Raw genomic sequence first — 14,001 nt, 5'->3', positions numbered from 1 at the left:
AGATATATTTTGTTATTTTGAGAAATATGTCATGCATGCAAGCAACTTCTGACAACCTTGCTAAATATTGAGATGTACAAATAGCATATAATTTATTACGTCTTTAAAATAAGTAACACTTTTTAAAGGTAGTTTAGCTAAACTGATTAAAAAAACGGGATGTAAAATTATAATTCATAAAACTACACTATTACTCACGCAAAGACTTCTGAAGCAAAATAACATTTTTTTATTTCTATGAAAACATGAAAAATACAGAGTTTCAGCATGAAGACCATTGTAACGAGAATAAGCTTCAATACAATAAAATACAGAAAAAAATGTTTGATCAAAACATACTGTATTATAATACAACATCAAAAAATATAGAATATAGAAAATGTGTAGAATACAGGATATATATAGAATACAGGATATCTTCTGATATGAAGGTTAAGAGCCAACGTTAACATTTTTTTGCAGTATCCGGGGGGTTCTGGCAGGTGCTGTTGGGAGTGTCACCGTGTTGCAAGGCGAGTTGTTCATTGTTCTAATTGAGTCCCACTAGCCCGGCGCTAACGCCCCATAGTCTCAGTGCTGCAAGATCATCTCTCCCCTCAAGAGCTGGCTCCTTTACCTGACAGTCACTGAGAAACAAACACATCCTAACTTAAAGCTCACCTAAACACATAGTTATTTACACTGAACAAAAATATAAAGGCAACATGCAACAATTTCAAAGATTTTACTGAGTTACAGTTCATATAAAGAAATCAGTCAATTGAAATAAATGTATTAGGCCATAATCTATGAATTTCAACTGACTGGGAATACAGATTTGCATCTGTTGGTCACAGATACCTTAAAAGAATGTTAGGGGCGTGGATAAAAAAAACAGTCGGTATCTGGTGTGACCACCATTTGCTTCATGCAGCGCGATACATCTCCTTTGTATAGAGTTGATCAGGCTGCTGCCTGTGGAATGTTGTCCCACTCCTCTTCAATGGCTAATTTTTACACTGCTGATACTCTCTGTTTATTATCTATGCATATTCACTTTAACTCTACCTACATGTACATATTACCTCAATTACCTCGACTAACCGGTACCCCCACACATTGACTCTGTACCGGTACACCCTGTATATAGCCTCACTATTGTTATTTTACTGCTGCTCTCTAATTATTTGTTACTTTTATTTCATTTTTTTTTACTTATCTATTCTTATCTATACTTAACTTATCTACTTAACACTTTTTTTTTTTAAACTGCGTTATTGGTTAAAGGCTTATAAGTACGCATTTCACTGTAAGGTCTACACCTGTTGTATTCGGCGCATGTGACAAATACAATTTGATTTGATGGCGGCTGATGAATGGCACGACAATGGGCCTCAGGATCTAGTTGCGGTTTCTCTGTGCATTAAAATTGCCATCGATTAAATGCAATTGTGTTCATTGTCCGCAGCATATGCCAGCCCATATCATAACCCCACCACCACCATGTGGCACTCTGTTCACAATGTTGACATCAGCAAACCGCTCACCCACACAATGCCTGATACTGTTGAAACCGGGATTCATCCGTGAAGAGCACACTTCTCCAGCATGACAGTGGCTATCGAAGGTGAGCATTTTCCCACTGAAGTCGGTTATGAAGTCGAACTGCAGTCAGGTCCAGACCCTGATGAGGACGACGAGCATGCAGATGAGCTTCCCTGAGACAGTTTCTGACAGTTTGAGGAGAAATGTTGCAGTTGTGCAAACCCACAGTTCCATCAGCTCTCCTGGTGGCTGGTCTCAGACAATCCCGCAGGTGAAGAAGGCTGATGTGGAGGTCCTGGGCTGCTGTGGTTAAACGTGGTCTGCGGTTGTGAGGTCGGTTGGATGTACTGCCATATTCTTTTAAACAACATTGGAGGCGGCTTATGGAAGAGAAATTAACATTAAATTATCTGGCAACAGCTCTGGTGGACATTCCTGCATTCAGCATGCCAATTGCACACTCCCTCAAAACTTGAGAAATCTGTGGCATTGTGTTGTGTGACAAAACTGCACATTTTAGAGTGGCCTTTCATTGTCCACAGCACAAGGTGAACCTGTGTAATGATCATGCTGTTTAATCAGCTTCCTGACATACCACACTTAACAGGTGGATGGATTATCTTGGCAAAGGAGAAATGCTCACTAAAAAGGATGTAAACACATTTTTGCGCTGAATTTGACAGAAACAAGCTATTTGTGCGTATGGAACATTTCTGGGATCTTTTATTTCAGCTCATGATATGGGACCAACACTTTAAATGTTGTGTTTATATTTTTGTTCAGTGTATATTGTCTACACTCAGAATATATACCACATTGTACACACATACTTTTGATGGGATGCTTAACTATCACATACACATACACACACACAAGATACACTCCCACTGTAAATGAAAATCATCCCCCTCCAATTAACACACAAACACACACACAAAGAGAGAGATTGATGTAGGCTAATTCATTCTACACACTGGGATGCTAAACTCAAAGTGGTACCTGAAGTAGTAGCCGCTCTTCTCCTCCAGCCCCTCAGTGACGGCGCAGTAGATGGTGGTCTGGGCCCCCTCCCTGGGGGTCTTCATCAGAAGCCAGGCGGGGGCTGACAGCATGGAACTCAGCGTGGGGTACTTTGACTGCGAGTGGCGCCACAGCTCTGTCCGGATAACCCCGGGGTGCAGGGAATACGACGTCACTCCAGTACCTGGTGGGGTGAGGGGGATTGGGCCACTAACCTTAAAATGTTGACATTCAGAGACATCATGTGGCAGAGAGCAATGCACTGTACACCAGTTATGACCTGATTTTGAAGCAACATGATTTGTTTGTATAATGTTTGCTGTGCATACTAACACTGCTACTGATGGGGGAGAATGGGGGAAAACAGCATTAATAGGTAAAGAATCGTTAAATACAGTAATTGCATAGATCCGATTATTTTTTACAGTTAACGCCAAGATACCTGATGAATACTCTGCAACAACGGCCTCAAATCACTCCGCACCCCAATGCACATTACAAAAACAAAAGATAAGCCTTGACACCACCCCTCTCAGCCAACTGGTACAGGCTTGAATCCACTAATAAACATTAGTTCCCTTATCTTTAGCCATGCATTGCTAAACCACCATAAACTACAGTAAAATCCATCCATAACTACGGTAAAATCCACATTGATTGTTAACCAATAAATGTAGACTAACAGTGTATGTGTTGAAGCATTTATTATGGTGTTTTCTGAACCCGCACAAAGTTATGGCCCATTGGTATTGTATTTTCATTTATTGGTTAACTGGGGTTCATTACCATTACAGTACATTTAGCCATTGAACAGGATATGTAGTGGAAATGTAAAAATCTCCTAGTTATATTACCTAATTTCCTACACATAACTAGGTTAATTCATTTTAATTGGTCTAATTTCTAACTACATGTACATGAGTAGTAATATGTAATAGAGCTGTAATAAGGCAACCCCTCACCTTTGGTCCTTCGTGCCAGCTCCCTGGAGAAGAGGAGGTTGGCCAGTTTGCTCTGCTTGTAGGCAATTACTGAGTTGTACCCCTTCTTATCAAAGTTAAGGTCATCATAGTGGATTTTCCCTGAAAGAGAATGAGGTAGCCAGATAAAGCTATAACTCAATTGATGATATTTGTTTCATTACAAAAATATCTGGTCAGAATGGGCTTACCGCCTTGATGTGCGATGCTAGACACAGTGACGACGCGGCTGGGGGTGGAAGCTTTCAGCATGTCCAGGAGCAGATTGGTCAATAGGAAGTGACCTAGGTGATTGACAGCAAATTGACTCTCAAACCCGTCCACTGTGAAGCTTTTGGGACATAGCATTATACCTGTGAGGAGTAGAGGGTTGAGTACTTAACGGATGGTTACAAAAAAAATCAGGCCCACAACTTTGACAACGAAAAACATGCTATAGATCAAAACATACCCAGAGTAAGGAGGATCTTCGATGACAACACCAACACAATTCAGGCTCTCAAAGCATGTTGGGTAAATGAAACTGATGCTTTCACCTGCGTTGTTGATAAGTATGTCCAGACGGGTCTCCGTGGCAATGAATTCTCTGGCAAACTGTCGTACTGACCCGAGGGAGGCCAGGTTTAGTTGTTGCACCACCACGTTAGTATTTCCAGTAGAACTGCGGATCTCTGTTGCAGCGGCCTCTCCTCTGGTGAGGTCTCGGCAAGCCATGATCACCCGGGCTCCTGAGAACACGCAGTACCGTCCGTCTGAGAACACCTTCATCACATTCCCCTCCAATAGAATATATAGGATCAGCCCTATCATCAGCTGAACAACATCCACAAATGTACCACACCCCATCACTAAGCCCCCTATACTCATGCCTTCCATTGAATAGCCCCCACAAAAACCCCCATTTTCCTCAGATTGCGTTGTAACTTGTTTGTGTTCAAAAGCGACATCCCATGAAAGGTAATGCAAATCACAACACAGTTACAGTCCAATAGAGAAGTGGTATATGCCTACTGTACCTCTCATGGCCATATCCCAGGCCGTCTCCTTGCCGATACCAGTGTTGGCACCAGTGATCACCACAGTCCTTCCATGCAGCTTGGCACGGCTGCGGCATATCCCACCGGCGATCCACTTTCTCAGTAAAACATAGCCTGGTTTGGAGACAAACGACACTGAGACAAAATATCACTCTTACTTCTTCTTATGTTGACCTATGAACCTTGCACTAGAGGCACCCTGCCTGTAGATTGTGTAAGAACTGACAGGTCAGCAGCCTAAGTCATGGGAATAGAAAGCATGGTCATTGGTCACATTGGCCCACAATGCTTTTGCTACTTATCGCTTTTAATCATGGGACTATATTTGGAACATGTGGAAGATAAAACATCCTCATTTTGGCGCACCAATGTGGTCAATCCATGGACAGGGAAAGATCAAGCAACTGAGGGCACGACCTTTGTTATTGGCATTGTGTAAAAAAGTCTAAGGCCGATAGGAGACAGTGTCTAAATAGGTGCTGTTGAGACAACAGTTCAAAAGACAGTGACTCTGGTTCCACATGGGAGGAATATCACAAACCCTAATCTATCACGATTAAAATGTCTCTACCAAACGAAATTTAATCCAGGTTTAACATTTTTCAAGTCTATGCAATAGACCCTTTGTTGTGGGAGTAGGAATTGTTAATATACTTAATGGACAAGGTAGCATATACTGTATGTGCAATTATAAAGTATTTACACACATAATAGTATATATCAGCATGTTGGAGCTACAGGGAATAAACACGTTTAAAATCACAACCCTTAAACAGACACTACAATACAAATGAACCACATACCACGGTCAGTCATCCTTCAGTGATTCTTTTGATTTTCATGTAAATCAAGATAAATGTATAATACAATCTGAAGAATTGTTCATCCCGTATGTCACAACATATGTCACGCGGTCAGTTTTGATATACACTACTCTCTGTGGGTAGTTTATTAGTGTTAACCTGGTTTTGTTGAAATGAGGCTACAATTTACCGAGACTACATGTCCATGTAGAAATGTTAGAAACTATTTTACCGTTACAGAAAACTGTACAAGTAATTGAAATGAGGTCTGAAACCTACAATACATCAAGATAACTTGCAAAGCAATAGAGCTGTGACTTACTGATGGTTGACACCGTGGTCACAGCGCCGTACTTGACTAGCTGGTTTTTCTTCAATTCTTTCCACATCTTATCAGCTGTTGTTGCCAAAATAATTTGACCACCCCAGACAAGACAATTACATTTTAGCCTAGTAAATCATGAGCTTATCGAGTCTGGTTCGTCTTCTTGAACTGGGTTGCTTTAAATGTTGTTATAGCACAAGCAGTGATACATATCGAGTAGCTATGAATAGGTCTAAGTATCTTACATACGAGGTTTAAAGTCTTATAGTCCGATTAAACCAGGACTACTCCCTTGACCAGTCAGTGAGCACGTTTACATGCACACCAATATCCCGTTATTATTCGGGATACTTAAGTATTCTGTTTTTGAGTTGATGCATATAAACATCATATCCCGTTTACAATAACCCGAAAAAACGTGTATCCCGGTTATGTGAAACCAGGACAAGATGCCTGGGATATGTTGATTTTAGATGGGATACTGTGGCATGTAAACATCTAATGTTGTTTTTCGCGGTCTGCGCAGGCTCAGTCGCGCTTATTATGGGTGTTGTGTGTGATGACTTCAAAAGTAGGCTACCTGCGCAGTTCGATCCACCATAATCATTTGTTTTGCTGATACTCCAGACTGGACCGTATAGTGTACTGGCTACTTTCAAGTTTCTGCTTATAATTTCAGACATTTGGTAGGCCATTTGTTTATCAACTATACTTTTACTGAACAGAAATATAAACGCAACATGCAACAATATCAACGAGTTTACTGTGTTACAGTACATATAAGGAAATCAGTCAATTGAAATAAATTCATTAGACCCTAAGCAATGGATTTCACATGACTGGGCATGGGTGGGCCTCGGAGGGTATATGCCCACCCACTTGGGAGCCAGGCACACCCACAGAGTAGCCAGGCCCAGCCAATCAGAATGAGTTTTTCCCCACAAAAGGGCTTTATTAAAGACAGAAATACTCCTCAAACACACACTGTCCTATTATTTAAAACAACATTGGAGTTGTTGCTTATGGTAGAGAAATTAACATTAAATTATCTGGCAACAGCTCTGGTGGACATTCCTACAGTCAGCATGCCAATTGCACGCTCGCTCAACAATTGAGACATCTGTGGCATTGTGTTGTGACAAAACTGCACATTTTAGAGTGGCCTTTTATGGTCCCCAGCACAAGGTGCACCTATGCAATGAACATGCCATTTAATCAGCTTCTTGATATGCCACACCTGTCAGGTGGATGGATTATCTTGGCAAAGGAGAAATGCTCACTAACAGAAATGTAAAGAAATTTGTGCAGAACATTTGAGGGAATTAAGCTTTTTGTGCGTATTGAAAGTTTCTGGGATCTTTTATTTCAGGTCATGAAACATGGGACCAACACTTTACATGTTGCGTTTATATTTTTGTTCAGTATAGATACATCTTACATCTTCCCTGTGGCTCAGTTGGTAGAGCATGGTGTTTGCATCGCCAGCATGGTGTGTGCAACGCCAGGGTTGTGGGTTCGATTCCCACGGGGGGCCAGTACAAAAAAAAAAAATGCATGAAATGAAATGTATGAAATGTATGCATTCACTACTTTAAGTCGCTCTGGATAAGAGCGTCTGCTAAATGACTAAAATGTAAATACATACTCTTCGGTCATTACTTGTTGCCCTAGAAGTAGTGCTCACCAGAATAATGTCTTATGTCGATAGAATGAATGGAACAATCGAATTAACACCGGTAAAGTTGTCTGTTTCCTTTAGGGACCAGGAGAAAACGCAATAACTCCAAAACAGTGGAAAGACGTGCAAAATGTCCAATGTAATGAGTTTGACAGGTTTTAAGGAAATGAAAAGCTGAGAAAACAATGAAACACGTTTCTGATTAGACTTCAGTTCGTCTTGGGCACTATTATTTTATGTGGTTGAAATACTGTCTGCTTGTATAACAGAGTCAATAACACACATTACACGCACTTAGCATTTTCTCAAGAGATAATATTAATTCACTGCTGTTACCGAGACAAAATTAATATTTTTTGTATCATTTAACTGCAAAAAATGCATAAATCTGCAGGAGTTATTATATTAAACTATATGTGAAAGGTTATAAACTCAGCAAAAAAGAAACATCCTCTCACTGTCAACTGCGTTTATTTTCAGCAAACTTAACATGTGCAAATATCTGCATGAACATAACAAGATTAAACAACTGAGACATAAACTGAACAAGTTCCACAGACATGTGACTAACAGAAATGGAATAATGTGTCCCTGAACAAAGGGGGGGTCAAAATCAAAAGTAACAGTCAGTATCTGGTGTGGCCACCAGCTGCATTAAGTACTGTGGTCCATTTCCTCCTCATGGACTGCCCCAGATTTGCCAGTTCTTGCTGTGAGATGTTACCCTACTCTTCCACCAAGGCACCTGCAAGTTCCCGAACATTTCTGGGGGGAATGGCCCTAGCCCTCATCCTCCGATCCAACAGGTCCCAGACGTGCTCAATGGGATTGAGATCCGGGCTCTTCGCTGGCCATGGCAGAACACTGACATTCCTGTCTTGCAGGAAATCACGCACAGAATGAGCAGTATGGCTGGTGGCATTGTCATGCTGGAGGGTCATGTCAGGATGAGCCTGCAGGAAGGGTACCACATGAGGGAGGAAGATGTAATGCACAGCGTTGAGATTGCCTGCATTGACAACAAGCTCAGTCCGATGATGCTGTGACACACTGCCCCAGACCGTGACGGACCCTCCACTTCCAATTCGATCCCACTCCAGAGTACAGGCCTTGGTGTAATGCTCATTCCTTCGACGATGAACGCAAATCCGACCATCACCCCTGGTGAGACAAAACCGCAACTTGTCAGTGAAGAGCACTTTTTGCCAGTCCTGTCTGGTCCAGCGACGGTGGGTTTGTGCCCATAGGCGACATTGTTGCCAGTGATGTCTGGTGAGGACCTACATTACAAGTGGCCTACAAGCCCTCAGTCCAGCCTCTCTCAGCCTATTGTGGACAGTCTGAGCACTGAGTGAGGGATTATGCGTTCCTGGTGTAACTCGGGCTGTTGTTGTTGTCATCCTGTACCTGTCCCGCAGGTGTGATGTTCGGATGTACCGATCCTGTGCAGGTGTTGTTACACATGGTCTGCCACTGCGAGGACGATCAGCTGTCCATCCTGTCTCCCTGTAGCGCTATCTTAGGCGTCTCACAGTATGGACATTGCAATTTATTGCCCTGGCCACATCTGCAGTCCTCATGCCTCCTTGCAGCATGCCTAAGGCATGTTCACGCAGATGAGCAGGGACCCTGGGCATCTTTCTTTTGGTGTTTTTCAGAGTCAGTAGAAAGGCCTCTTTAGTGTCCTAAGTTTTCATAACTGTGATCTTAATTGCCTACTGTCTGTAAGCTGTAAGTGTCTTAAAACCTCATAAGGATTAGCCCCTTTTTTTCAGTTTTCGCCTAAAATGACACCCAAATCTAACTGTCTGTAGCTCAGGCCCTGAAGAAAGGATATGCATATTCCTGGTACCATTTGAAAGGAAACACTTTGAAGTTTATGGAAATGTGAAAGGAATGTAGTAGAAAATAACACAATAGATCTGGTAAAAGATAATACAAAGAAAAAAACAAACATTCTTTTGTATTTTTTTTGTACCATCATCTTTGAAATGCAAGAGAAAGGCCATGATGTATTATTCCAGTCCAGGTGCAATTTAGATTTAGGCCACTAGATGGCATCAGTGTATGTGCAAAGTTTTAGACTGATCCAATGAACCATTGCATTTCTGTTCAATATTTTGTATCAAGCCTGCCCAAATGTGCCTAATTTGTTTATTGGACTTATAACTGAAAGGTTGCAAGATCGAATCCCTGAGCTGACAAGGTAAAAATCTGTTGTTCTGTCCCTGAACAAGGCAGTTAACCCACTCTTCCTAGGCTGTCATTGAAAATAAGAATTTGTTCTTAACTGACTTGCCTAGTAAAATAAATAAAACCTCATGCTAATCAAATTAGCCTGTGTTTGCTCAGCTGTCCTGTGGAAGGGACACCAATTCTGAAGAAGTTAATGACTGTTCCACAGGTGCATGTTCATTAATTGTTCATGGTTCATTGAACAAGCATGGGAAACAGTGTTTATACCCTTTACAATCTGTGAAGTTATTTCGATTTTTATGAATTATCTTCGAAAGACAGGTTCCTGAAAAAGGGACGTTTCTTTTTTTCTTTCTACAGTCAGTTTCCATATTTCAGTTACTATTCCATTTAACCATGGTCCAGCTGCTCCCCCTCAATTTCGACATTGGTAGCAGTATGATGACACATGGTAGGACCAAGTCTATGGGTAGGACCTAGTGTGCCATCTACTGGCCTATTGTAGGGCTACTATTTTAAAAGAGCGATAGTCAAAGCAAATAGGACAAAAAGCTATAGCTAGATTTTGCATTGGCAAATTATTTTATTATAAGTAAAAATCTGGTAATCATACTGTTGACGTTTGACTGGCAAGCTACACTGATATCGATATTGAGTTAGTAGTGCATTTGGAAATAATCTAATCAATTGCAACATTGAGGAAATATGCGTAAACATTGTTTGATTAGAATCACTGGGGTTGATGGTTGGTCGCGTGAATTTTGTAATTCGCCCGCCAGAGGGGGGCGCTCCTGTACGTATACCGGCGATGCCGCGTAAAATTACTCTTACCGGTACCTAGCTACTAGCTAGCTTTCGCTTTGCCTAGCCAGGTAAAGTTATATTTGTTTTAGGCGGTTGCCCATATCGCTAGCTATGGTTCATATTCACATGTAGAACAATATTAGATAGATAGCTCAGCTAGCTAACTTTAGTTATACCGTCGTTATCCAGCCAGTTCGATACGTGAATTATTAGCTAGCTAGCAATGATGTTAGCTAGCTAACAGTTTGCTACCAACTTTGTCGGTTTGTTAATTAACTAGCTTCGTTAGTCAGCCACTGCTAATACCTCCAGTTGTCACTCGACCCTGGTCTTATATCGGGCAGCTGGACTGGTGTTCGAGGCTACATACAGATTGTTAGCTAGCTAAATTAGTTAGCTAGCCAACACCTACGACGTCGTCTATTTAAATGAACCCACACACAAGCACGAGCTAGCTACGTTTTCTCTGAATTGTTCTGCTAAGTCTCTGGTTTCGCCTAGCTCAAATTTAATGTTATTTTTAAACATATTTTGCAGATGTCATCCCAGGTGCAGTGAAATGCTTATATTTCTTACTGCAACGGTGCAGTAATACCTAACAATACACGCAAATCCCCCAATATTTTAAGAAAGACATTCAGAAGTATAAACTAGTTTAACGTTAGTTTGGTTGTGGGGCCTTAACTATATCGGGTTGGCGTTTGAGAGCAGTGTTGGTGTTAAGATGGTCGTGCAAGTAACTTCATCATTTGCAGATCATTCTTCAAAACATGTTGAAATGGAAGATTGACTAAATTAACGTTGGTTAGAAGGTAGATTAGCATACTACTATTGATTCTGGTAATCGCAGTTTCTACGACTATTTGAAAGCGAAAGTGGTGAGACTTTAACATTGGCTGCAACATTGTAACAAACCGTCTGACAACTTGTACTAAGAATCGCATAATGTGGAGATAGTCATATAATTTACACAAATGTATAAAAATATATCTGCGGGTGTATTATGAGTTGCAAATCCAATTTGAACAAATTAGATTTTTGGAAGACGTCAACAAAGTTAGAATCGTGTGCTTTTCATGATGGAGATGGGCACCCCGCCCGTTTTTAAGATTGTAGCGAATCAGAGTGTCTACATCAAAAACTGGAAGTGACGTAGGCATTTGCTTGTGCCGTCCTAAGCGAGCCGAAAAGGGAAAAACGGTAGCAGTCACCATTCTTCTACAGATCTGTTTTTCACTTCATGGTAAGGTACGTAACGTATATCCACGTTTTATTGTACTTTATCCTTTTTATTTAACTTTGGAAAAAGAGTGAACAAGGTCAGAGTCATGGCATGCTTCGTGAATAGATTTAGATGTTGCTAGTTGTTGAACTCAGTTAGCTTGCTTGCTAACTAGTTAGCTAGCAGTGGTGTTAGCTCAAGCTCACGTCTTGCTGTTTTGCATGGAGCCATGTTGCAGAGTGTGCTGCAGGATTCAATGCACACGCGCACTGCACATATCCGAACGTCACTAGCTACTGATCCAGGACAAGTTAGTTTGTACTACTTGTATGGAAAGTGAAGATTAGAAGACAGGAAGCTGATCTTGGACCAGCGTACATGAGCATCATTTTCTCCTCGCACCCTGAGTTACTGGTAGCTAGTTAGCTAATCGTAGCTAACTCAAAATGTAGCTATGTTTTATTTCCAACGAATGTAGCCGGCTAGTAGCTAATAACTGAAACTTGATCGTTGCTTATGAGTAATTAAAGCAGAAGAATCAAAACTGCTGTTTGCCCTCTACAGAGAACGTGGTGGGGTCATGCTATTGAAATGACATTTTGATCATGTTAAATGATACATTACAAAGTATATACTGTACATTTTGTTTAACATTATTCTATTAGGCCGTGCATTAGGCGTGTTTTATTTATATATATATATATATATATGTCAGTGGAATGCCTCAATATTTGTTATTATTAGTGTATTTGTAGCTTTAATATATTTAAATTATTATATTAATGGAATTTATACACACAGTTCATGCATACAATTTGGTTAAGACAATAAAAATAACATACTTTTTTTTATTTTTTTAATCTCTAACTACACCCACAATGGCTGTCCATTTAAAACTGGACAACACATACACAGTGAATAACATACACAAGGAGCAAGAGTTGATCCTCCACTTTCTGACTGCATGATTGCCACACCGTCTTGTCCACATTATGTGCCAATATCCTAAAAGTTGATCATAGATTATCATCATAACATCCTTATTATATCAACTAATCTACAGATATGAGCATGGCGGACTCAGACGTCAACATGACAGACTCTGAGGTCAATGTGACTGACTCAGAGCTCCACATGGAGTGTGTGGAGGAGGATCTGACGCCGTGGCAACAGCAACCAGAAGAGGAAATGGAAGAAACAAGCAAGGGCCCAAGTAAAGGTGAGTGTGTGGTTTGCAGGCTCAATGTAACCTGCTTCCCGGGGTCATGTCATTTTGTATGTTTTGGGACTCAATTCTCATATGCAACAGTTTCAAAATAGACAACTGTAAATGGTGAGTCTGTATTGTCATATTCTACCGTCAGTTCATGGTTCTTTAAATCGCCTTCCCAGTACCAGCACCTCCCGATGACACTTCAGTGATACCCCTCAGTGATGGCAGTAACATCACAACCAAACGTATGTCTGCCCTTGGTGAGTGCTCTGGAATGGTACACTATATATACAAAAGTATGTGGACACCCCTTCAAATTAGTGGATTTGGCTATTTCAGCCAAAGCTGTTGCTGACAGGTGTATGAAATCGAGCACACCAGCATGGAATCTCCATAGACAAACATTGGCAGTAGAATGGCCTTACTAAAGAGCTTAGTGACTTTCAACGTGGCACCGTCATAGGATGCCACCTTTCCAACAAGTCAGTCCGTCAAATTTATGCCCAGCTAGAGCTGCCCTGGTCAACTGTAAGTGCTCTTATTGTGAAGCGGAAAAGTCTAGGAGCAACAACGGCTGAGCCGCAAAGTGGTAGGCCACACAAGCTCACAGAACGGGACTGCTAAGTGCTGAAGCGTATAGCAATCGTCTGTCCTTGGTTGCAACATTCACTACCGAGTTCCATATTGCTTCTCGAAGCAACTTCAGCTTCATGAAATGGGTTTCCATGGCCGAGCAGCCACACACAAGCCTAAGATCACCATGCACAATGCCAAGCGTCGGCTACAGTGGCGTAAAGCTCGCCGTCAATGGACTCTGGAGCAGTCGAAGCCAGTTATCTGGAGTGATGAATCACGCTTCACCATCTGGCAGTCCGACGGACGAATCTGGGTTTGGCGGATGCCAGGAGAACGCTACCTGCCCCAATGCATAGTGCCAACTATAAAGTTTGGTTGAGGAGTAATAATTGTCTGGGGCTGGTTTTCATGGTTCGGGCTAGGCCCCTTAGTTCCAGTGAAAGGAAATCTTGAAGCAACAGCATACAATGACATTCTAGACGATTCTGTGCTTCCAACTTTGTGGCAACATTTTGGGGAAGGCCCTTTCCTGTTTCAGCATTTTTTATTTAACTAGGCAAGTCAGTTAAGAACAAATTCTTGCATACAATGATTGCTAAACCCTAACCCGGATGACGCTGGGC

At 41.4% G+C, this 14,001-nt stretch overlaps 1 protein-coding gene across 1 annotated transcript; it reads right to left on the bottom strand.

Annotated features, from left to right (window-relative positions):
- Positions 1-206: 206 nt before the first annotated feature.
- Positions 207-6,196, bottom strand: LOC115173610 (retinol dehydrogenase 12-like). The gene is made up of 7 exons (XM_029731876.1): positions 5,687-6,196; positions 4,541-4,675; positions 4,061-4,252; positions 3,716-3,877; positions 3,507-3,626; positions 2,524-2,728; positions 207-626 (listed from the first exon to the last, which is right to left on the bottom strand). Exons 1-7 carry the CDS (start codon positions 5,751-5,753, stop codon positions 530-532), a joined length of 978 nt encoding a protein of 325 aa, XP_029587736.1. The 5' UTR covers positions 5,754-6,196; the 3' UTR covers positions 207-529.
- Positions 6,197-14,001: the final 7,805 nt, after the last annotated feature.

Source organism: Salmo trutta, chromosome 34 (genome assembly GCF_901001165.1).
Source record: "Salmo trutta chromosome 34, fSalTru1.1, whole genome shotgun sequence".
In the NCBI taxonomy this organism is placed as follows: domain Eukaryota; kingdom Metazoa; phylum Chordata; class Actinopteri; order Salmoniformes; family Salmonidae; genus Salmo; species Salmo trutta.
This window is presented reverse-complemented; position numbering and strand designations above follow the sequence as displayed.

What these genes read in the sequence shown, in the direction of transcription:
- LOC115173610 (XM_029731876.1), bottom strand. Translation starts at nt 5,753, where the DNA reads ATGTGGAAAGAATTGAAGAAAAACCAGCTAGTCAAGTACGGCGCTGTG. An exon ending in GACCACGGTGTCAACCATCA is followed by an intron (nt 4,676 to 5,686) that starts GTAAGTCACAGC and finishes TCTCCAAACCAG; the next exon opens with GCTATGTTTTACTGAGAAAG. An exon ending in GCTGGCACGAAGGACCAAAG is followed by an intron (nt 2,729 to 3,506) that starts GTGAGGGGTTGC and finishes TCACCCCACCAG; the next exon opens with GTACTGGAGTGACGTCGTAT.